This window comes from Schistocerca gregaria, chromosome 2, assembly GCF_023897955.1.
Source record: "Schistocerca gregaria isolate iqSchGreg1 chromosome 2, iqSchGreg1.2, whole genome shotgun sequence".
NCBI lineage: Eukaryota > Metazoa > Arthropoda > Insecta > Orthoptera > Acrididae > Schistocerca > Schistocerca gregaria.
The window spans coordinates 245,800,413-245,827,400 of record NC_064921.1 but is presented as its reverse complement, the minus strand read 5'-3'; the positions used below and the strand labels follow the sequence as shown (position 1 = coordinate 245,827,400).

General features: G+C 39.2%; 1 protein-coding gene across 2 annotated transcripts in view; it reads left to right on the top strand.

The window, feature by feature from the left end:
* The window catches only part of LOC126336779 (sphingomyelin phosphodiesterase-like), a 338,554-nt gene that overhangs the window by 101,542 nt on the left and 210,024 nt on the right, over positions 1–26,988 (top strand). The window contains exons 8-9 of one of the 2 annotated variants that reach the window (XM_050000795.1): positions 13,333–13,503; positions 18,804–18,984. The exons of the other annotated variant lie outside the window; for it this stretch is intronic. Of the exons in view, the coding sequence (XP_049856752.1) occupies positions 13,333–13,503; positions 18,804–18,984 (352 nt within the window). The remainder of the gene's footprint in view (positions 1–13,332; positions 13,504–18,803; positions 18,985–26,988) is intronic. 2 annotated transcript variants of the gene reach the window in all.

Here is a 26,988-nt window from a genome sequence, read left to right as displayed (position 1 = left end):
CATTCCTGGAGTCAGATACATCACATGATCACACTGACATAACCACAGGCACATAGACACAGGCAACAGAGCATGCACTATGTCGGCACTAGTACAGTGTATATCCACCTTTCGCAGCAATGCAGGCTTCTATTCTCCCATGGAGACGATCGTAGAGATGCTGGATGTAGTCCTGTGGAACGGCTTGCCATGCCATTTCCACCTGGTGCCTCAGTTGGACCAGCGTTCGTGCTGGACGTGCAGACCGTGTGAGACGACACTTCATCCAGTCCCAAACATGCTCAATGGGGGACAGATCCGGAGACCTTGCTGGCCAGGGTAGTTGACTTACACCTTCTAGAGCACGTTGGGTGGCACGGGATACATGCGGACGTGCATTGTCCTGTTGGAACAGCAAGTTCCTTGCCGGTCTAGGAATGGTAGAACAATGGGTTCGATGACGGTTTGGATGTACCGTGCACTATTCAGTGTCCCCTCAACGATCACCAGAGGTGTACGGCCAGTGTAGGAGATCGCTCCCCACACCATGATGCTGGGTGTTGGCCCTGTGTGCCTCGGTCGTATGTAGTCCTGATTGTGGCGCTCACTGGACGGTGCCAAACACGCATACGACCATCATTGGCACCAAGGCAGAAGCGACTCTCATCGCTGAAGACAACACGTCTCCATTCGTCCCTCCATTCACGCCTGTCGCGACACCACTGGAGGCGGGCTGCACGATGTTGGGGCGTGAGCGGAAGACGGCCTAACGGTGTGCGGGACCGTAGCCCAGCTTCATGGAGACAGTTGTGAATGGTCCTCGCTGATACCCCAGGAGCAACAGTGTCCCTAATTTGCTGGGAAGTGGCGGTGCAGTCCCCTATGGCACTGCGTAGGATCCTACGGTCTTGGCGTGCATCCGTGCGTCGCTGCAGTCCAGTCCCAGGTCGACGGCCATGTGCACCTTCCGCCGACCACTAGCGACAACATCGATGTACTGTGGAGACCTCACGCCCCACATGTTGAGCAATTCGGCGGTACGTCCACCCGGCCTCCCGCATGCCCACTATACACCCTCGCCCAAAGTCCATCAACTGCACATACGGTTCACGTCCACACTGTCGCGGCATGCTACCAGTGTTAAAGACTGCGATGGAGCTCCGTATGCCACGGCAAACTTGCTGACACTGACGGCGGCGGTGCACAAATGCTGCGCAGCTAGCGCCATTCGACGGCCAACACCGCGGTTCCTGGTGTGTACGCTGTGCCGTGCGTGTGATCATTGCTTGTACAGCACTCTCGCAGTGTCTGGAGCAAGTATGATGGGTCTGACACACCGGTGTCAATGTGTTCTTTTTTCCATTTCCAGGAGTGTATTAGCAAATTAGCATAAAATAAGGCAAATTACAATTCACAAAAAATATTCTGACAAAAATATAAGAAAACATTTACAACCTCCCTCATTAGATTTGGTATCATCAAATCCACTAGAAAATAACACATCTCCCAGATCCATTACAACATCCACTTTAAATTTTCCATTTTCCTAACAACACTAGTGAGTGTAAGGCAACTGGTGACACTTAGGTGTTATAAGACAATATTATTCTGGTCCCATATAGACTAGATACAACCAAGCTGGCCAAATGCTAACCACATGTAAAAACTGAGACAAACAGTAATATTTCACTGATTGGCCAAAGTCTATTACACATAAATCAAGTTAACTATTTACATATACTACTGGGTTCTTAAAACACTATTAAAATGATAATGACAAACAAACCATTATTTTTAAAAAAGAAATCAAGAAATTCAGCACTCAGTTTGCACAAAGACCTTCATCACATACCCACAAGGACCTTACAACAATAGAAACACCAAGTAAATTACTTCCCCAAAATCACCAGAGCCAAGTCCTAATCTGGCAACACCCCCACTGCAGCATGATACCAAAAGAATGCCAATAAATTACTCAACTTGAGGGTGAAACAGAAGATCCACAGAAGCACATGTGACCTGCCAACATCTAGGCCTATTGTGATGATGGAAAAGCCACCAAAACAGGAGGAAAATATGTCTCTGCCCTGGATCAACAGAACAGCAATGAATTAACCACTGCTGATATAAGGCTGTCAACATACACCAAACTACAAACAGCAAATGAGTTTGATAGAAATTAAGTTATGGAAATTAACTTATGCAGCAATACTTAAATGGGCAATTGAAGATTATTTTCAAGGAAACCAGCTATTAAAACTTTAGTATAGGAGCAACCCATTCATAAACATTGCAGTTTAACCTCCCTAGCAATAACAAGAAACACTGTGCAAAGTCATTTCAAAGAATAATTACATAATAATTCAAACAAGCTTAAGTAAGTCAAGGTATAGGGGACTAATAGAGGCTGTAATTTGGATAAGCACCAAATAACAGATGGCTGGTTAAAATGTGCCCCTATAACCCGAAGAGCTCGTCAACATGGAGTAAGAGAGTGTTGTAATCTACCATGAAATTCTTTTAGTTAAACAGCTGAGAAAATATTAAGCTGATTAAAAGGGAGAAAGTATTTTTGGTATCAATAACTTCTGTTGAAGAAAAAGTTATGCTAAAGGAGGATGTCCCTTTACAGTGTGCAAATATGAGCTAACACACACACACACACACACACACACACACACACACACACACACTCTTGACCCACATGTGCAAACCTTTAGGCAGAGTGCAAAAAATTTCAGTTATAGGCCAAAACCACTATCTCGTCCCAGGAAGGACCATAAGGTCTACAACAAACAGAAGTCACAATCGGTAGTATCAAATACTCAGTGATAATGAACAATGATTTTTAGTACCAGATTAACATTGCAAAATGCTATCTTAGCGCTTACATAAACCTCCAGACTGACACACACAGCCCCAAATGGGGTCACTGAAAGGCAAAAGGAACCAGATTAATGGCCAGCACAAATCAGGGCAGAATTAGCTATCTGTTGGCACAGTACTCACTGAACAGTCTTCATACATAATTTCAAATAAATTCCAATGAGCCAAGTAGACACCAGATAGTACCCTCCTCCTGCTCGTAGCTGCTAACAAGTTGTTCAGTACATCTCGACACCTTTACAATACCACAATTGACTGATGCACTTCATAACCATGTTGCATGTGACAAGAGCTGCTACTTGCCTGCTAAACTCACTAGTAGCAACAGTCAATGGTGCAGGAAAACAGGGTCCATCATAGGCCAACAGTGAATGGTCTCAACTCACTGCAGTCACCAGGATGCCGAGTACTCAGGCACACCCATTCAGCTTCATGTCCCACACACCACTCACTGCTTGACAAACTGTGGCCAAGAAACAAGTGCACCACCATGTTGCTGAATACACTGGCAAACATTATATCCTTCATTTCAATGACTGCTTCACAGCCTGTGCCATTTGGACCACCAACACAAGCTTTTCTGAATTGTGCAGGTGGGAACTTTCCTTGCAATACATCCTACATTACCATAACCCTCCTGACCTCAACCTTCATTAGTCGCTGTACTACCCATCCATCCCGTCCCTGCTCCCATTCCAGAACTACACAGCCGTCATTCCACCACCACATCCAGTCATTTATTTTATCTTAGTATTATTTTTATTTATTTATCTCTATTTCTCTCCTTTTCTGCTACTCCTCCCCCTCCCTTCTCCCTCCCTACCACTCCCCAGACCGCTGCCTGACCTGCAGCACTTCACTGTCCACCATCCCCACCATACTATTCCTCCCCTCCCCATCCCAGGGGCTCCTTTCACCCACCCAGTTGTCTCTCCCATTAGGCATTGGTGCTGCTGCCCGCAGTGTGGTTTCAGTTGCCTGAGCCTGCAGTCATGTGTGTGAGTTGCGTTTGCATGATTGTGTGTGTGTAAGTATGTGTGTCTATTGTTGACAAAGGCCATTGGCTGAAAGCTTTAAGTATGAAAATCTTTTTGTAGTGCCTATTTGTGACTCAGCTTTTCCGCTAATTTATTCCCAGTCAGCTACTGTCTGGCATCATGACTGTTTACATTACCTCAAGCATCACTTACCATTGACTATATAAATGTGTCATTTATGGGAGCTGATCAACAATTGTTTTACCATTGTTTTTAACTCCATATGCACAGTCATAGTGCTAGCTCGACTGCTGGCAGCACTTTGTAACTTATGCATTATCCCTTCACTGCTTTCATGTAATTTTTTACCACTGCATTCCACAATGCCTGGCGTTCACTGTCAGTCAGCACATGTGGTCTGCCTGGTCTTGATTTAGCTGTAGTTGTTCCTTTACATTTGCAGTTTGCAATCACATCACCAAGAGTTGACTTGGGCAGCTTTATAAAGGACGAAATGTCCCTGATGGATTTATCTTCAGATGCCACCCAGTGACTAGTTCACATTCAAGGTCACTGAGGTCTCCTGATTGACCCAACCTATTGTAACTGTGTTTATACTGACAACACAATACTTTTATGCTGGTGGATATACCTCTTGTGACATCTAGTAGTCAGATGAGCATCACGTAGGAGTGTCCTGATGCTTTTGATCAGATAGTGTATGTGTCAAATCAGCTACTTAATATGCTTAACCAATGTAGTGGCTCAAAACAGCTATTCAAAAAATAATGTCATTCTCAAGTCATTAACGGAAATGTTAGATGATAGTGCTAGTGAGGCAAGCAATATATTACCTTTATGCTACTCTCTAAGGAAAGAGGAGTTAACTTCTGGTCAGCTCGCGATTTAAATATCTGCAAGAACAGAAAAAAAAGTCCATATGACATATAATTTACCCAGTAACCTAGCATCAGATCTACAAAATATTTATATCAGTCAATATGTCTCATATAGATTTGCTATTTGGGTATAAAAAATAGCAAAATTACATTTTGAAGTTCTAAGGACGACTGTGTTCTTTCACAATGCAATTCAATTGATTTTCAGTAGCCTAAGCAGATCTGATATTTGGAACCAAAAACCTTTATCATGAACAATTTTCCTGTCCCATCAATATCAATATAGTTTTTGTGGACTGCAAAATAAAACTCTACAAATTACACCTAATACAAATACACTCATACTATACAAGTATTCCGAATTCCTTGGTATGGAGGACATAGCTTTTTATTTTGATGGAGAGCCATTAATTGATTAGATTAGATTAGATTAGATTAATACTTGTTCCATAGATCATGAATACGACACTTCGTAATGATGTGGAACGTGTCAGGTTAATAAAAGATGTCTGTACAAGAAATTACATTACACAAAATATTGCATGACACCAATGGTTAAGGTTTTATATATATATATATATATATATATAAATTCAGCCAATGAGTAGAAGGAGTTGTCATCTAGAAATTCTTTTAATTTACTTTTAAATGTTAGTTGGCTATCTGTCAGGCTTTTGATGCTGTTTGGTAGCTGCCCAAAGACTTTTGTGGCAGCATAATTTACCCCTTTCTGTGCCAAAGTCAGATTTAACCCTGCATAGTGAAGATCATCCTTTCTCCTGGTGTTATAGGTATGCACACTGCTATTACTTTTGAATTGGGTTGGATTATTATCAACAAATTTCATAAGGGAATATATATACTGTGAGGTTACTGTGAGGATCCCTAGATCCTTAAATAGATGTCTGCAGGATGACCGTGGGTGGGCTCCAGCAATTATTCTGATTACACGTTTTTGTGCAATGAATACTTTTCTACTCAACGATGAATTACCCCAGAATATGATGCCATACGAAAGCAGTGAATGAAAGTAGGCATAGTAAGCTAATTTACTGAGATTCTTATCACCAAAATTTGAAATAACCCTAATAGCATACGTAGCTGAATTCAGACGTTTCAGCAGACCATCAATGTGTTGCTTCCAGTTTAACCTCTCATCAATGGACACACCTAAAAATTTTGAAAATTCTACCTTAGCTACAGACTTCTGTTCAAATTCTATATTTATTACTGGAGTTGTGCCATTTACTGTACGGAACTGTATATACTGTGTTTTATCAAAATTTAAAGAGAGTCCGTTTGCTGAGAACCACTTAATAATTTTGTGAAAAACATCATTTACAATTACATCACTTAGTTCTTGGTTTTTGGATGTTATTACTATACTTGTATCATCATCAAAAAGAACTAACTTTGCATCTTCATCAATGTGGAATGGTAAGTCATTAATGTATATCAAGAACAGTAAAGGACCTAAGACAGAACCCTGTGGGACCCCGTGCTTGATAGCACCCCAGTTTGAGGAATCAGCTGTTGTTTTAACATTACACGAACCACTTATTTCAACTTTCTGCATTCTTCCAGTTAAGTATGAATTAAACCATTTGTGCACTGCCCCACTCAAACCATAATGATTTAGCTTATCTAAAAGAATTCCATGATTTACACAATCAAAGGCCTTTGAGAGATCACAAATGTAGAAGTAACTTCAGGCATGCCTCAGCGTATCTTGTTGGCACCCTTACACCTCATGTTATATAGTAATAATCTGACAGAAAATATTAATAGTAACCTCAGGTTTTTCACAGATAATGAAGTACTATATGAAAAAAGTTGCACAAATATTCAATCGGATGTTAATAAGATTTCCAGGTGGTGCAAACATTGGCAGCTTGTTTTAAATGTTCACAAATTGCAAAAACATAGTAGCTTATGAGGCACAACTGGAACCAGTCATACAAGTAGTTGGATGTAGCAGTTTGTGGAGATATGAAATGGAATGACTACATACACTTAATCAAGGGCAAAGCAAGTGATGGACTTTGAGTACTGGGAAAATGCAGTCAGTGAACAAAGGAGATTGTTTACAAAACACTTGTACCCTGAAGAGCCAAAGAAACTGGTACACCTGCCAAATATCATGTAGACCCCTGAGAGCATGCTGGAATGTTTCAACATGACGTGACAGGGACTAGACTAATGTTGGTCATATGTAAAGTACACAAGCGGCAAGACGCAGTCAATACCTTTGCTGCGCAGTGCCGATGGTACTGTTACCGACGACTGTGCTGCTAAAGCGGAGTTATTGAACGCAGTTTTCCGAAATTCCTTCACCAGGGAAGACGAATAGAATATTCCAGAATTTGAAACACTTACAGCTGCTAGCATGAGTTTCTTAGAAGTAGATACCTTAGGGGTTGCGAAGCAACTCAAATCGCTTGATACAGGCAAGTCTTCAGGCCCAGATTGTATACCGATTAGGTTCCTTTCAGATTACGCTGATACAATAGTTCCCTACTTAGCAACCATATACAACCGCTCGCTCACCAGTAGATCTGTACCTGCAGATTGGAAAATTGCGCAGGTCGCACCAGTGTTTAAGAAGGGCAGTAGGAGTAATCCATCGAACCACAGACCTATTCATTGACATCGATTTGCAGTAGGGTTTTGGAGCATATACTGTATTCAAACATTATGAATCACCTCGAAGCGAACAATTTATTGATACATAATCAGCATGGTTTCAGAAAACATTGTTCTTGTGCAATGCAACTACCTCTTTATTTGCATGAAGTAATGGCCACTATCGACAGGGGATCTCAAGTTGATTCTGTATTTCTAGATTTCCGGAAAGCTTTTGACACCGTTCCTCACAAGCGTTTTCTAATCAAGCTGCGGGCCTATGGGGTATTGTCTCAGTTGTGCAACTGGATTTGTGATTTCCTGTCAGGAAGGTCGCAGTTCATAGTAATAGACAGCAAATCATCGGGTGAAACTGAAGTGATATCAGGTGTTCCTCAGGGAAGCATCCTGTGACCTCTGCTGTTCATGATCTACATAAATGACCTGGGTGACAATCTGAGCAGTTCTCTTAGGTTGTTCACATATGATGCTGTAATTTACCATCTTGTAAGGTCATCCGATGACCAGTATCAGTTGCAAAGCGATTTAGAAAAGATCGCTGTATGGTGTCGCAGTTGAAGCTAAATAATGAAAAGTGTGAGGTCATCCACATGAGTTCAAAAAGAAATCCGTTGGAATTTGATTACTCGATAAATAGTATAATTCTCAAGGCTGTCAATTCAACTCAGTACCTTGGTGTTAAAATTACGAGCAACTTCAGTTGGAAAGACCACATAGATAATATTGTGGGGAAGGCGAGCCAAAGGTTGCATTTCTTTGGCAGGACACTTAGAAGATGTAGCAAGTCCACTAAAGAGACAGCTTACACTACACTCGTTTCTCCTCTGTTAGCATATTGCTGTGCAGTGTGGGATTCTTACCAGGTGGGATTGATGGAGGACATCGAAAGGGTGCAAAAAACGACAGCTCGTTTTGTATTATCACGTAATAGGGGAGAGAGTGTGGCAGATATGATACAGGAGTAGGGATGGAAGTCATTAAAGCAAAGACATTTTTCGTCGCGGTGAGATCTATTTATGAAATTTCAGTCACCAACTTTTTCTTCCGAATGCGAAAATATTTTGTTGAGCCCAACTTACATAGGTAGGAATGATCATCAAATTAAAATAAGAGAAATCAGAGTTCAAACAGAAAGGTTTAGGTGCTCATTTTTCCCACGCGCTGTTCGGGAGTGGAATGGTAACGAGATAGTATGATTGTGGTTCGATGAGCCCTCTGCCAAGCACTTAAATGTGAATTGCAGAGTAATCATGTAGATGTAGAATGTCTGAAGTAGTGATGGACGAAGATACACTATGAACCCGTAAGAGTACAAGGGAATGGAGATCTCTTCTGAACAACACATTACAAGACATCCAGATATGCTCAATAATGTCCATGTCTGGTGTGGTTTGATGTCTAGCGGAAGTGTTTAAGCTCAGAAGAGTGCTCCTGGAGCTACTCTGTAGCAATTGTGGATGTGTGGGGTGCCGCATTGTTCTACTGTACATGAATGAAGGCCGGTGAACAAACAGGATGCTTACAAGCACGTCATCTGTCAGAGTCATATCTAGTTGTGTCAGGGGCCCCATGTCACTGCACTGCACACACCCCACACCATTACTGAGCCTTCACCAGGTTGAACAGTCCCCTGCTGACATGCAGGTTCCATGGATTCATGAGGCTGTGTCCATACATGTACACATACATCCGTTTAATATGATTTGAAACAAGACTTGTATGACCAGGCAACATGTTTCCAGTTGTTAAAAGTCCAATGTCAGTGTTGATGGGCCCAGGTAAGGCATAAAACTTGTGTTGCACAGTCATCAAGGGTACATAAGTAGACCTTTCTTTCCAAAAGCCCATATTGATGATGTTCCATTGAATGGTTTGCGCGCTGACACTTGTTTATGGCCCAGCATTGAAATCTGCAGCAGTTTGCGGAAGGGTTACACTTCTGTCATGTAGAATGATTCTCTTCAGGCATCACTGGTACCATTGTTGAAGGATCTTTTTCCAGCCACAGTGATGCCAGAGATTTGATATTTTACCAGATTTCTGATATTCACGGTACACTTATGAAATGGTTGTACTGGGAAATCCCCCACACCATCACTACCTCAAAGATGCTGTGTCTCATCACTCATGCACCAACTATAACACCACATTCAAACTCACTTAAATCTTGATAATTTGCCATTGTAGAAGCAGTAACTGATCCAACAACTGTGCCAGGCACTTGTTGTCTTATATAGGCATTGCTGACTGCAGCACTGTATTCTGCTTCTTTATATATCTCTGCATTTGAATATACATTCCTATACCAGTTTCTTTGGTGCTTCAGTGTACAACTCATCCTAGAATTTTGATCAGGTGTTTCAGACTCATACTAAATAAGACTAATATTTAGTGAATACAAAGAATGACAACACAAATGACATCAGGTTTATTTGACTACTCAATAGTAAATCCTAAGTTTTCTGAGAGTCACAGCTCAAGATGTCTCACTCTCAGAGAGCCTATTACACTGAAAGATTGGCCAACACAACTAAAACAGCCATGTTTCTGCAAAACTATAGATACAAATGGGACTGTAGCCAAGTGCAGGATTTCATTGTTATACCTCTGGCTCTGAGGCAAAAATATAAGATAAAATTATGTAAACAAATTTTGAAGTATTGTATTGCAATGATCTTTTTGAATGTTACTACTTAACTTGCATTGGCCTGTGGTTCATCGATGTTGTGGATGCTACAAATAATGAGAACATAACGAAAGTTTCAAGCTTCCCAAATTATTTATTGACATCAGTTGATTGACAGAACTGGCAACTGAACTGCACTGGCTCCTGAAGTAAACAAAACACTGACTGACTGACTGGCTTACATGCAAACTCCCTGTGTCGCTTTAAATGCAATTTTTAACAATTGTTAACATTGTTAATTTGTTGCAAAATGTAACTTACAATTAAAAACAGTTTCATCTAAACTAACTGCTGTTGCATTTGTACAGGTTATAACATATAATGTAAAATAACACATTATTTTTATGATCATCTTTGATTTTATGTATGAAAATTAATTCAAAATCTGATTTCTGCAATTATTTTGATTTTACTTTAATTTCGTAATAAGTGACTGTATGGATTTTACTGCTAACATTTTTTTGAAGTATACACATCATGCTTTGCCAGATTTAATAAATTAAACACACACTTGTTCTCTCAGGTACTGGAAATGTTGTAAATTTGGGTGGTGTAACTAACAAGAGGTAAATATCTGCATAATTTACAAGCATAATTAATTACAATGAATTTCATAAAAGTGAATAACAAATGAAATTACATCACTAGATAATGACTTATTTTCATTTGAATTGTAATGAGGTTTTTGTGTTAGCAAAGTTACAAATTGCAATTATGGTAATTAGAGGTATTAGTTATTTATGTTAACATTTCCACAGCCTCTTAATATTTGTTGCTAAACATTTATTATTTCAATTTCACAACCTGACATTTAATTTGGCATATGTACATATTTTTGTTAGTGGCAACACTCTATTAACAATCACAAGTATGTACATCATTCCAGAATATTCTATATGTATTTATGAAGAAGAATATGCTTTTGGGGAACCTGAACTAAATGATACCTATGAAAATACCCATAAAAGACCCTAGGAAGCACTGAATCGTATGATAAATATATGGATACATATTTTAAAAAATGTGGTATCAGACAGTTCATAATGATCTTGGGGGAGGCTGTTGCATTATAGTATGTTTACTGGACCATTACAGCTCTTTAGTTATGTTCGCACTAACAGTATATGGAGTTCAATAAAGTGAATGTAAAAGCTATTTATAAAGCTTCATATTTCTGCTTTGAAGCCTCGAAAGACCCTAATGGTACTGACCAACCGCCTAGTCATCCTCATCCTTTAGGCATCACTGGATGTGGAGGGGCATGTGGTCAGCACACTGCTCTCCCAGCTGTTGTCAGTTTTCGTGATTGGAGCTCCTACTTCTCAATCAAGTAGCTCCTCCGTTTGCCTCACAAGGACTGAATGCACCCCACTTGCCAGCAGTACTTGGCACAGTGGACGGTCTCTCATCCAAGTGCTAGCCAAGCCTGACAGTGCTTAACTGTGGTGATCTGATGGGAACTGGTGTTATCACTGTGGCAAGGCCATTGGCAAAATAACATGGACCTACCACAAATTTAGGTGTCAAGTCAGTGCTTTAAGTTAAACATGAAACACGCACTACACTAGATAAGACAAAACTCCACAACAAATATTAATTCCTTAATTTAGACAGTAAATCTGTATATGTGGTGTGTCATGAGCCTACAAATTCTGAAGTCTAATGTATTGTCAAGGCAATTTTTTCAGTGAGTTATCTTCGATTGGACACTTATTTACAGTAAACAGTGCTACCGGTACTAACTGCAAATAATAATAATAATAATAATAATAATAATAATAAATAAAATTAAAAATATAAATTACATACTCACAATTTATCAGTACCAACAGCCAGCAATAATATGGAAATGAAGCCTGCTGTTCTGGATCATGATAAAACTGTGATTGACTCTTTACATTACCTGCAAATAGAAGGAGATAAAGCCATCATAAACTCTGGAGGTTGTATGCACAATCTTTTAAAGAAATATAGTCCATCAAAAAATTAGTACTTTTCAATACTTGGTGGAACAAGTGATGTTTATGGAAACGAACAAATATATTCATGTAAAACTTAGTGAGTAAAGTGAAAAAGCAAACAAATATAATGATGGGCATCCCTCACAGTAGTCATCTAGAAGGTTCTAGTATCTAAAAATTCAAAAGGCTGGACAGTATCTACAAAAAGATCTATTTGTCAACTGTAAATGCACTTTTCTGGGTTTTTGTATCTCCTCTGTTTACTGCTAAAGCCCTCTAATTTCTTCTTTCTTTGTTAGACAGCAAAACGAGCATACAAAATGCACCAGTATTACTGATGAACCTTCCTGGTAGATTAATCTGGTTTTAATCTGCAAGGACATTTTCATTTCAGCACATACTCCACTGCAGAGTGTACATTTTTTCTGGAGTACTATTGCTGTGTATAAGTTATTTCACTTGTCTGTATCAAATTTTAATTTGTTTCACATGACTCATAACTGAGAATAAAATGATGTTGGTTTCATTAGAAAATTATGATTCACTATTTGATTATTATAATTTCAATAAATTAGACACAGACAGCAGATTCTCCTGTTACCAAACTTCAATGCTATGCATTCACCAACATGTACCTATATAACACACACCAAGTGTTTTGCCCTTAACAGTGCTCAGAAATAATTTTTAGTGGCAACATTTTCAAATTTTTCTTTCCTAAAATTGTGTCACACTGTTTTAAGGGATTCATCAGGAAAGAGGGAAGGAGAGGGAAAGACGAAAGGATGTGGGTTTTAAGGGAAAGAGTAAGGAGTCTTTCCAATCCTGGGAGTGGAAAGACTTACCTTAGAGGGAAAAAAGGACAGGTATACACTCGTATACACACACATATCCATCTGCAAATACACAGACACAAGCAGACATTTGTTAAGGCAAAGCGAGTGTATACCTGTCCTTTTTTCCTCTTAAGGTAAGCCTTTCCGCTCCTGGGATTGGAATGACTCCTTACCCTCTCCCTTAAAACCCACATCCTTTCGTCTTTCCCTCTCCTTCCCTCTTTCCTGAAGAAGCAACCATTGGTTGTGAAAGCTTGAATTTTGTGTGTGTGTTTGTGTGTTTTTTTATTGTGCCTATCTACCGGCGCTTTCCTGCTTGGTAAGTCTTGGAATCTTTGTGTGTGTGTGTGTGTGTGTGTGTGTGTGTGTGTGTGTGTGTGTGTGTGTGTGTGTGAAAACGAATGAAATAAAAACAGATTTATGTTCATGGTTCTGAAATTCAGTACAACAATAACTGTTTCATAGGTGGATTCACTACCAGCCTGCAGATCCAAGTGAACAGCTGAAGTGGTTAGCAGAAACATTACTTGCAGCTGAAGCAGCAGGAGAAAAAGTACACATTCTTAGCCATATGCCATCAGGATCTAGTGCCTGCTATTCAACATGGTCAAGAGAATACAACAGAATAGTTGATCGGTATGACATTGTAAAAACATTACAAAATATGTAACAGATTATTGTTCACATTGGTGTGCAATATAATCTTCTCATCTTATATGGACATGACAAATAATGACAGAATTGGATCATTTTGACAGCTTGGTCATTAGGCCACGTATGTGGTGACTCACTCTAGACTGTATTGGTTGGTCTAGTTGATCCGTAGATAAAGAGCATTTCTGAATGAGAGAGAAACGAAAGGACTTGAAGATTTTTCATTGCAATTTGACTATACTTGCAGGGTTGACCCTTCAATTTTTCCAAATGGTGGCATTTGAGTAATTTTAAAATTACATTGTATTGAAGTTGATGTTAAGTTGGAGATATGATGATTTGTTAGGTAAGGAAAAATGGGGAGTGGCATAGTCCATGAGGATATCTGCGAAAGACAACAAAGGAGATAACCAAGCATTATAGTTCATCATCTCAACAGTGAGTATGTTCCACAAATTTGAATGTATTGGTTCCTCCAATAGAAACCTATTTTGTTAAAATGATGGTATCACATGTTGTTCATTATCATAGAAGTAATGGAAATGGTAAGAGGAAAGTGTACTGTGTGCATGCAGAACACAAACAGCAAAGTCCTAGTGGTGAGCATCAGCCAATCAGCCATCTCATTGTGAGTGTAGTAAGTGTGAAGGTTAGGCTGTAGCACTGACCTCAGCTGACATGGCCACGAGATGTTTTGACTTGTCCTGTTGCCCATATACAAGGGTTGCCATTTAAGTTTTACAAATCACTGGTGCTATTGGGATGTGTTTTAAAATTTGCCATCTGTGATGGAAATGTTGAAAATGTTGGAAAACCTGCTTAAGATAGAGACAAATTATACTGCAAGAGCCTACTTACAACCTTTCAAGAACCAGTACTAGGTGAAGGATCTGGAGATATACTTCAGCCTCCTATGTAATGCTCCTGTAGGGACAATGAAAACAAAATTATGCTAATTACAGCATACGCAGAGGCAATGAAGCAGTCATTCTTCCCATGCTTCATGCATGATTGAAATAGAAAAAATCCATAACATCTCACACAATGCTAAGTACCTTTGGTATAATCTTTACATGCTATGAATGTAGATGAAACTTATTTTAGCTCATAAGTAAATATCATTAAATTATACAGGGTGTAGAATAAATTTTGCACTTGGAATCGGCATGCAGTTCCCCTTCCAGGTTCAAGACAAAAGTTTATCTAGGAAAATCAGTTTGGGTGCATTTTGAAAACACATGTTTGAAAACAAGGAGCTGGCAACAGAGTCACATCTTACTGCACATTAGAATATAAAAGGGAATGAATATCACCCCACAGTATTGTACTAGCTGTAGTAGCTCATTGAGTAGACTGCTGTGACATCAAATCCACATATACCATGGAGCCATGGTCCAAATACTAATCAGATTCATTTTTTATTTTTTAGGCATTTGTTCCCCAGTTCTCATCCTTTATATGATGGACATAATTTTGTGACATTACAGTAGCCCATCACATGACAGTGGGATCCATTAAAGTGCATGCATTTGTCTACTGGTCCTGTCAAGTTCACGTAGGGCGGCTTCCCAGTGGGATGCATAAATGATGAATATGTTGATATGCTTTTGGTGCTGGGTGCATCTGATAACCAAGCTGCTGCTGCTGCTGCTCATGCATATACTGCATGGTACCCTCAAAGGCACCATCCCCAACAAGAATGTCTTTAATCACCTGGATCAATGCCTTCATGAATCCAATAATATTCATCCACAAATAATAGACAGAAGTCATCCAAGGATTAGATGAACTCCATAAACAGAGGACGTGTACCTTGAAACAGTTCAGCAATCACCTCAGAGAAGTAACCGTGATATTTCAAAGACTGGTTGTTGAAGTGTTGCATGATGAAGAACTGCAACCATATCATTACACATTAACTCAACACCAGCAGCCAGAAGACTGCATTTGACAAGTTAAGTTTCATGAATGGCTTTTGCACCAAGTGGAAATAACCAACATTTTATAAATAACATGATATGGACTGATGAATCTAGCTTCACTCAAGAAGGTATTTTTGACCTCCACAATAGCCGCTATTGGTTGGAACACAGTCCACATGTTACCTTTGAATGTGGCTTTCATGCACACTTTGGCATTAACCAGTGGGGTTAAATAATAGGAGGATTGCTTTTGGGCCCCTTACCTACTGCTGGATAAGTTAAATACAACCCTATATTGTATGTTTCTTTGCAATACTTTGCTTGACAAATTAGAAAACATTTTATTTGGTGTTCAGCAACAGCTTTGATTTCAGCCTTATGGTGTATCACCATGCTTTGGAATGCCTGTGCATCAGTATTAAAATAAAGTATTTCCATGAAATGGATTGATCATGGAGACCTAGTGTCATGGTCTCATTGTTCCCCAGACCTTAACCCACTAGATTTTTATTTGTGTGGACACATAAAGCAGCAAATTTAAATGTACTCCAGCCATGGATGTACTTGACCTAACAGCTTTTCATGCATGGTGCTTTGACAGTGATGGATGCAGATGTGTTGCACAGGGTCCAGCAAAGTATGATCCAGTTAGTTGCAAAGTGTTTGCAAATGCGAGGTGGTCATTTCGAAGATCTACTCTAAAATGAATGTTGCTTTTACATGTACATGCCAGCTCTGTCAAAATATACCTGGATGTCAAATGCGCAGAATGGAATTCCTATGTGTAGCATAGCATGTGCTCTAGTGAAGCCTACCTATTGTGTTTTTCTGCATCATTGTGTAGATGGGTAGTGTATCCACTATGATTTTCTATTCACTTCACTTGCATCGTGAAGGAAACAAAGTGGTCATTTATATCTATAAGAAGTCCATGTTATGTGGAGGTGTAAACTGGATACAGTTTGATGGTTTAACTGGGGGAAAGAAATAAAAATAAAATAAATAAATAAAAATAAAATGTTTGGCATGAACATAAATTGAACAATGGCAAGTCTGTATATCCATTCCCCATGGCATTTCCTTGTTTCACTGAGTTAATGGACAGTTCCAATTGTATGCAGAGTTCATGCTACCTGTTCAAGGCCACACAGCATACAGTGACAGCATTGCTAGAACCTCATTTTTTTAAATTGCATTTCCATGAAATCTATTGGTGGGACTGGATTTTGCTAGATACCATTTCATCGTCAACTGAGATGAGGAACTGCATGCTGACCACCAAGTGTGGCATTTTTTCTTCATCAAATTTACTTATCAGATACTTTTCATATTACTTATACAGTGTGATTCCAACTATTTTCTATAATTTTACAGTCAACAGTATTCAAGTCCTTAAATGGTCTTCTGCTAGGTGCTCTGTTATGGTAGATCTCCTACTTCTGTCTTCTAAAACTAAATTATGCTGTACTAAAAAATATTAAATTTATTTAAATATATTCATTAATCTGCCTCTTCAATGTTCGTAATATTTTTGTGAATGGACATAGCAAAGAATCATAATCACAATTTAATTTACCTTTAGCATTATATTTCTTGAGTGAGAAATATAAGGCTTGCCTCTTGAAAGGTAACTTTTATGGCATCAGTATACTTCTTCAGTACACAGATTTGGTATTTCAGAGAGAGTAGATGAGGCAAACTTTTTTTAGCAAAAAAGAGGGGTTTGTGTTCTTCATTGTGCCCTACTTTATTTATTCTTTGCTGTGGATATTTTATACCCATTTAGACTCCTCATATTCCCAGAAAATTATGTTCTTTTTGAATAAATTTTCATTATCTTTATATCTTGGCGTTGAAAACAAGGAACAAATACGATTATTTGTGTGTTTCCTTGTTAATTTATATGTTCCAGTTATTCTTCACCCTATATTCATATTACTTGTATTTTAATACATTAGAAGCTTAGTTTTGTGCCTTAGTTTCCTCTGAGATCAGTATTTCACCAACAGAAAAATACTACTTTTGGTGCACAAAAAAGGTGAATATGTTCCTGTTTATTTAAAATACTCTGGCTGAAAAGTAGGATACAAGCTGTCTAATTCTCCCTTCATCAGCACCTTTAAAGTTTTTTCCAAAAACTTTGGATGAAAACTTTTTTAAATTTATTTTAAACGTACAACTCACCTCAAACTTCCATAAGCTCCCGTTACTATAACTCACTCATATCCACTAGTCCACTGTTGTAAGTTGGTCATACCCACCAACTCACAGTTGCCCTTTCTCATTCATTCATTGTCATTATCTCTCTGTATCTATATGTCATTTTGGGAAATTTTTAAAGGCGCTGAAGAAGGTAGTACCCCACTCCTCAGTCAGAAGCTTTTAAAAAAATAGGAACATATTCACATTTTTTTGTGCTCTGAAAGGAGACTTTTTCCATGGGTTCCCTTTTATTCCCTTTTGCAGCTGGGCATGTAACTTATATGAAAAGAAATGTATTGGTCAGTAAAATTTAGGCAGATTTTTATGTGAAATTGAAATAATGCAAAAGATCTTATGAACAAAAAAAAAATTGTGTGTGCTTCAGTACTACAATGTGGGATTCCCTGAAGATAATAAAGGCACTTTACAACATACTTCTCCATGCTAAGTTATTTTATAAACTTTGTTTTTGTCTCACATTGGATTTTATACATGTATTTTTTGTGTACAAGTAGGGTAACTCTGAATCTCTGTATCTTGGAAACAGTTAAAGACATCAAGAAAATTTTCAAGGTTATCCTAAATCAGGATCTTGGGAATTTCAACCATTTGCTTTACTTAGCCGTCTTGGAATCCTTGGCTGGGTGTTGGTTAAATGGTGATGACCAAAGTATAGTAAAAAAATCCTTTTTGCGGGAACTGCCCATGAACAAATAGTGCCTCTGTAAGTCCCATCAAACCCACCATAGACCACATGAAACACAAAAGCAGAAGGAAGCGTAATATTAATATTTTGTCCCTATGCTGTAGGATAGTGACACTAAGACAATCCTTCTGTTGGATGTACAAATGGTCCCTAACACAAGAGCTATCCAAAACACTTGACCTAACTTTTTATCACCATCAGAACCAGAGGTGTGAGCACTGGAAAACACCATATTTGTGCATGGCATTTTGGAATGTATTATGTATACATGCTGCCACATGTTTACCGATTTTGTGAAAATTTTCTTTTTGATTTTTCTTGTTGTTCAGTATTGATTTATTCTGTTACCATTTGCACTCTTTTAAACTTTTGCTGTGTTAATCCTTATTATTAATCTTTATTATTAATCTTTATTATTAATGTTTATTGTTCATCTTTATATTCATTTTCAGATTTGAGTATACCATAGCAGCTGTATTCAATGGACACTCACACAAAGACATTTTTCAGCTGCACTATGCTTCCGATGATAGATCTAGGGCTAGCATTGTTGCTTATAATGGAGGAAGTGTTGTGACAGCAAGTAATGTAAATCCAAATTACAAAGTGTACAAAGTGGATGGAAATACAGGAGTGAGTAATTTACTTTCATTACAATAACTTGCTGTTACTAAGGACTTATTAGGGGGATTAGATAATAAGCTACTCAGAAAACAACTGTTTCAACAAACAATGGTACAAAAATTTGATCACCATCACTCAAAATAGTGTTCTGTCACCCACCCAACCCACACAGTACCCAAATTCATCCCTATGCCATCTATACTACCAAACTTACATCACAAATAGCTTTCCATCCGTAACACTTCTGCTCAGTTGTGTGATTGTCATCATTCTATTGATCAAACAGTTTCTAATCAAATTAGTCATTCTTTGATGTTTCTGCTTTTACCTAGTGGTAAAATGTTGCATGACTGCCTTTTCATTACTGTCAGAACAACAGTTCAGCAACCACAAGTCATTGTCATGTGCATCTTCACTTATAATCAAATAGTGCTTTTGTGTTCCAGCTCTGCTAGCATTTATAAAACTGTAGCTCAGATTAAATTCTCTGTGGCTGTTGGCAGATAGGCCATAGCCAAACCTTGCTTTCACTTTCTGCGTAAGGCACGATTATCCCAGCCCTCATTGGGCTCTAACAGTAACTCATTGAAAAGTAAAAGGGCTATGTTTATCCTCTTACTCCATATTAACTTCAGCTATGATCATGTCACTTTTGACAGCACTGTTGAAAGCTGCTTGACAACTTCTTGGAAGAAGATATGCTGAATTGACATCAGAGGCATGAGATAGTGAATATTTGCTACTTAAATTATTAACTAGTATACTTCAAAAAGGTTGCAAATAAATATATTTTGTTCATCACAATTCAATAAAGTTTTCTTGTTCACCAAATTTTTGATGCATGTTGACAAGTTGACTTTTAACAGACTCCCAACCTGCTTGGTAATTGCTCCCTTCTAAGCTTTTAGAAAGGAAGTTCATAAATCAAGAATCTATTATCTTAGCAGTGGCACTGAGAAAAATCTCCTTAAATTAAAGATCAATGCATTTTGTAAACAGTTAGTTATAGTCGGCAAACAACATTACTCAGTGAACTTGAACTATGAACAATCACTACTGAACTGTGAGCAGTTACATACCATGAGCAGTTACAGACCATGAACAGTTACAGTTACACACAATGCTGGTGAGTTGATATCTGCAACTGTTGTGTGGAAACCCCATCAGCTGTAGCAGTATGGTTGGCACTCACTGGCCTCTGTTTAGTGTATCGTTCATGGCAGCCTTCTGTCTTCTGACACAGACAATATGTGCAGTGTCAGTTCCAGTATCCTGTCTCACTGAGACTGGTCACTTCCCACACAGTTCTTTCCCTTGGTTCAGGTTCTTTTGAACATTTGGCATATTACTTCTTCACACAGACACACAGCCCGACATAAAAGTGAAGCATGCAGAAGATATGGTCAGACATTATTGTAACTACATCAAATACCCATAGCTGATGTATACATAAACGATCTGTGACAGGTAGAATGGGTACCAGAGTGCATTTGTGTTGTTCATGTCTAGTGTTGTTAGCAGGCCTTGAGGGTATATAAAGGGTGTGGGCAGCATTCAGATGTAGAGTGATCACTGTGAAGGACACGTAGATGCCACTTCCTTGTGTGGGACAGCATTAGCAGCACCTGACATAATTTGAAAGAGGCTTCATTGTAGGATCTCCATTTGGCCATCTGGTTGAATCATGCAATATTATGCAGTTTTGTGGGGCTTTCAGATGTGACAGTGGCCTGATGATGGACTCCATTAGAATCTGAGGGTAGTCTTACTCATTGTCAATGTTCAGTCAACCACATCTGACCACCACAAGGAAGGATCTCAGTAATATTCACCAAGCATATCACATCCCCTTAAAAGTTGTGCCAGCATATGAGAACAAGTGTGGTCTCCCAGCAACATTCTGCGTCATTGCACACTGTTGGTTAGAGACTAGCAGAAGCTGGACTAGAGCCTTAGCGTGCCATGCTGCTTCCTGGCTGTGTTTGGAGTTTTGCTGTTACTGGGAATCAGAGACTGCTGATGAATGTCATCGCATTGTGTTCAGTGGTGAAATGCAGTTCTGCACTACCATTGATGATTTTGTTTGGTGATTATGGTAGCAATATGTGAAGAGGTCCCATTCTTCCAATGTTTTGGAGGGACACTGTGGTGTTACTCCTGGTGTTGTGGTGTGGGGAGCCATGGGGTATGACTTCAGGTCATGGGTAGTGGTGAACAAAGGGGCTCTGAGGGCACAATGGTATGTCAAGGACAACCTGAACCCCCATATGTTACCTCTCATGTGGTGTTGTTATGGTAACATTTTCACGAGGACAATGGTTGACAACACATAGTACATTTCTTTATGAACTGTCTGCGTGATGTTGAGATAGTTTCTTAGCTGACAAGATCCCCAAATCTGCCCCTGGAAAAACTTGCGGGAACAGCTCAGACTAATGACACTCTTCCCAACTGACTCTGTGCATGTATCCAGGCTCTATGGCAGAAATCAGTTATCATAATGACATTGTCTTGGTAAATTTGTCTCAGTTTGGTAATTGCTGAAATATCATGACACAATCACTCAACTTGTGAAGCTCCTTTTCATTTTCTCCTCCCCTCAAGGTGCTTCATTCTTTTTGTCAGGCACTGTTGATCATTATAGTCTTGTTGTTGATGTTATGGTCTTCAGTCCAGAGACTGGTTTGATGCAGCTCTCCATGCACCCCTATCCTGTGCAAAATTCTTCATCTCTGAGTAATTGCTGCGACCTGCATCCTTCTGAATTTGCTGAGTGTATTCATCCATTGGTCTTCCTCTGTGATTTTTTCCCTCCACACTTATCTCCAATAATAAATTGGTGATCCCCTGATGCTTCAGAATTTGTCCTACCAACTGATCCCTTCTTCTATTCAATTTGTGCCATAAATTCCTCTTCTCCCCAATTCTATTCAGTACCTCCTCATTAGTTACGTGATCTAATCATCTAATCTTCAGCATTCTTCTGTAGCACCACATTTTGAAAGCTTCTCTTCTCTTCTTGTCTAAACTATTTATCATTCATGTTTCACCTCCATACAAATATTTCCATAAAGGACTTCCTGACACTTAAATCTATACTCGATGTTACCAAATTTCTCTTCTTCAGAAATGCTCTCCTTGCCATTGCCAGTCTACATTTTATATCCTCTCTACTTCAACCATCATCAATTATTTTGCTCCCTAACTAGCAAAACTCATCTACTACTTTAAGTGTCTCATTTCCTAATGTAATTCCCTCAGTAGCAACTGATTTAATGCAACTACATTCCATTATTCTCATTTTGTTTTTGTTGATGTTCACTTTATATCCTCCTTTCAAGACACTGTCCATTCTGTTTGACTGCTCTTTCAACTCCTTTGCTGTCTCTGACAGAATTATAATGTCATCAGCAAACCTCAAAGTTTTTATTTCTTCTCCATGGATTTTAATTCCTACTCCAAATTTTTCTTTTGTTTCCTTCACTGCTTCCTCAATATACAGATTGAATAACATCAGGGATAGCCTACAACCCTGTCTCACTCCCTTCCCAACCTCTGCTTCCCTTTCATGTCCCTTGACTGTTATAACTGCCATCTGGTTTCTGTGCAAATTGTAAATAGCCTTTCGCTCCTTTTATCGTCTCCTGCCACCTTCAAAATTTGTAAGAGAGTATTCTAGTCAACATTGTCAAAAGCGTTCTCTAAGTCTACAAATGCTAGAAACATAGGTTTGCCTTGCCTTAATCTATCTTCTAAGATCAGTCACAGGGTCAGTATTGCCTCACATTTTCCAACATTTCAACAGAATCCAAACTAGTCTTCCCTGAGGTCAGTTTCTAACAGTTCTCCATTTGTCTGTACAGAATATGTGTCAGTATTTTGCAGCCATAACTTATTAAACTGACAGTTCAGTTATTTTCACACCTGTCAACACCTGCATTCCTTGGGATTGGAATAATTATATTCTTCCTGAAGTCTGAGGTTATTTTGCCTGTCTCATACAGCTTGCTTACCTGATGGCAGAGTTTTGTCGTGGTTGACTCTCCCAAGGCTTTCTGTAGTTCAAATGTAATGTTGTCTACTCCCAGGCCCCTGTTTCATCTTAGGTCTTTCAGTGCCCTGTCATATTCTTCTCACAGTATCATTACATCACCTTTGTATAGACGCTCTATATACTCCCGCCACTTTCCCCCCTGCCCTTCCCAGACCAGAACTGGCCTCTCATCTGAGATCTTGATATTCATGCAGGTAGTTCTCTTTTCTACGAAGGTCTCTTTAATTTTCCTGTAGGCTGTATCTATCTTACTCCTAGTGATATATGCATCTCCGTCCTTACATTTGTCCTCTAGCCATCCCTGCTTAGCAAATTTGGCACTTCCTGAGACATTTGTATTCCTTTGTGCCTGCTTTATTTGCTGCATTTTTATATATTTTCTTCTTTCATCAATTAAATTCAATACCTCCTCCATTACCACAGGATTTATAATAGCCCTCATCTTTTTACCTACTTCATCCTCTGCTGCCTTCACTGTTTCATCACTCAAAGCTACCCATTCTTCTTCTACTGTATTTCTTTCCTCCATTCCTGTCAGTTGTTCACTAATGCTCTCTCAGAAATTCTCTTCAACATCTGGTTCCTTTAGTTTATCTACATCCCATCTCCTTAAAATGCCACCTTTTGCACTTTCTTTAGTTTTAATCTACAGTTCATAACCTATAAATTGTGATCAGAATCCACATCTGCCCCTGAATATGCCTCACAATTTAAAACCTGGTTCCTAAAGCTCTGTCTTACCATTATATAATCTATCTGAAATGTTCCAGTGTCTCCAGGCCTCTTCCACATATAAAACATTCCATCATGATTCTGAAACCAAGTGTTAGCTATAATTAAGTTATGATCTATGCAAAATTCTACCAGGCAGCTTCCTCCTTCATTGCTTCCTCCCATTCCATATTCACCTACTACTTTTTCTTCTCCTCCTTTTCCTACTGTCAAGTTCCAGTCCCTCATGACTATTAAATTTTCGTCTTCCTTAACTATCTGAATAAATTCTTTTATTGCATCATACATTTCTTCAATCTCTTCATCCTCTGTGGAGCTAGTTGGCATATAAACGTATACTACTGTTATAGGCATGGGCTTTGTATCTATCTTGACTACAATAAGGCATTCACTGTGCTACTCATAGTAGCTTACCCGCACTCCTATTTTTTTATTCATTATTAAACCTACTCCTGCATTAACCCTACTCAATTTCGTAATTATAGCCCTATATTCATGTGACCAGAAGTATTGTGCCACTGAACTTCACTACTTCCCACTATATCTAACTTTAACCAATCCATTACCCTTTTTAAAGTTTCTAACCTACCTGCCCAATTAAGGGATCTGACATCCCACAGTCCGTTCTGTATAATGCCAGTTTTCTTTCTCCTGATATCCTCCTGAGTAGTCCCTGCCTGGAGTTCCAAATGGGGGACTATTTTACCCAAGAGGACACCATCATCATTTAACCATAAAGTAAAGCTGCATGCCCTTGGGAAAAATTACGAGTGTAGATTCCCCTTGCTTTCAGCCATCACAGCACCAGCACAGCAGGGCCATTTTGGTTAATGTTACAAGGTCATATCAGTCAGTCATCCAGACTGTTGCCCCTGCAACTACTGAAGAGGCTTGCTGGACCTCTTCAGAAACCAAACATGTGTCTGGCCTCTCAGCAGATACCCCTCCATTGTGGTTGTACCTACAGTACAGCTATCTGTATCGCTGAGGCACGCAAGCCTCTCCACCAATGGCAAGATCCATGGTTCATGGGGGATTAGTCTTATATGTTTATTATAGTTTTATATGTTTATGATTACCAATAGTGTAAACGTTTAATATTATAAAGAAATTATTTATTTATTTAATCGTAAGGCTAGGGCCTCCCATTGGGCAGATCGTTCGACGGGTGCCAGTCTTTCAATTTGATGCCACTTCAGCAACCTGCAGTTGATGAGGATGGTAGGATGATGATGAGGACAGCACAACACTCACTCCATGGGTAAAGAAAATTCCCTGACCCAGCCGGGAATCAAACCTGGGCCCAGAAGATTGACAATCTGTCATGTTGACCATTCATCTACTGGGGGCGGACATAAAAAAAGTATTGTAGTTTGAAATTGTCCCCTTAAGCTTTGGTTTGAGTGCAATATGCCTCACTACTTCTGCATGTGTTGCACAAAAGACTCAAACACGCCCATTCTTGTTATGCAACATTAACTTGTAAGTAAGAAAAACATTTGAAAAATCTTAAAGCTTTGCTACCCAAAGCTTATTGTTTCCTCTCCCACACAGTACAAATTCCCCTGAACAATGTAGGAGGGAATGGTACCACCAGCTTATATTCCATTCTCACAATACCTGAGGCCTAAAGCTGCCTATATATCTGCCAGACCTGACATCATTTTCCACAATTTTCGAGAAGGTGACATATTCTACAATAGTATATCATCTGAGCAACAATATTATGAGCAGAAAATTACAGTTAGAATAGTTGTTCTACTGCCATATATGTTCACTCACCAAATTTTACAAGCATTAAATAATAAAATAGTGCAAATTGATATTTTCTGTAAATTAACTAAGGCATGTGACTGTGTGAATCACAGTATTTTGGGAATAATTAAGTTTTTGTTTCTGCCATATAAAGGCCCCCCATGAACCATGGACCTTGCCGTTGGTGGGGAGACTTGCGTGCCTCAGTGATACAGATAGCCGTACCGTAGGGGCAACCACAATGGAGGCATATCTGTTGAGAGGCCAGACAAACGTATGGTTCCTGAAGAGGGGCAGCAGCCTTTTCAGTAGTTGCAGGGGCAACAGTCTGGACAATTGACTGATCTGGCCTTGTAACACAAACCAAAATGGTCATGCTGTGCTGATACTGTGAACAGTTGAAAGCAAGGGGAAATTACAACCGTAATTTTTCCGAGGGCATGCAGCTTTACTGCATGGTTAATGATGATGGCGTCCTCTTGGGTAAAATATTCCGGAGGTAAAATAGTCCCCCATTCGGATCTCCGGGCGGGGACTACTCAAGAGGACGTCATTATCAGGAGAAAGAAAACTGGCGTTCTACGGATCGGAGCATGGAATGTCAGATCCCTTAATCAGGCAGGTAGGTTAGTAAATTTAAAAAGGGTAATGGATAGGTTTAAGTTAGATATAGTGGTCTTTAGTGAAGTCTGGTGGCAGGAGGAACAAGACTATTGGTCAGGTGAGTACAGGGTTATAAATACAAAGTCAAATAGGGGTAATGCAGGAGTAGGTTTAATAATGAATAAAAAAAATAGGAATGTGGGTAAGCTACTACAAACAGCATAGTGAATGCATTATTGTGGCCAAGATAGACATGAAGCCCACACCTATAACAGTAGTACAAGTTTATATGCCAACTATCTCTGCAGATGACGAAGAAATTGAAGAAGTGTATGATGAGATAAAAGAAATTGTTCAGATAGTGAAGGGAGTTAGAAATTTAATAGTCATGGGTGACTGGAATTCGGTGGTAGTAAAAGGGAGAGAAGGAAACATAGTAGGTGAATATGGATTGGAGGTAAGAAATGAAAGAGGAAGCTGCCTGAAAGAATTTTGCACAGAGCACAACTTAATCAATGCTAACACTTGGTTCATGAATCATAAAAGAAGGTTGTATACATGGAAGAAGCATGGAGATACTGGCAGATTTCAGATAGATTATACAATGGTAAGACAGAGATTTAGGAACCAGGTTTTAAATTGTAAGACATTTCCAGGGGCAGAGATGGACTCTGACCACAATCTATTGGTTATGAACTGTAGATTGAAACTGAAGAAACTGCAAAAGGTGGGAAATTATGGAGATGGGGCATGGATAAACTGAAAGAATCAGAGGTTGTAGAGAGTTTCTGGGAGAGCGTCAGGGACCAAATGGCAGTAGAAGAAGAATGGGTAGCTTTGAGGGATGAAGTAGTGAAGGCAGCTGAGGA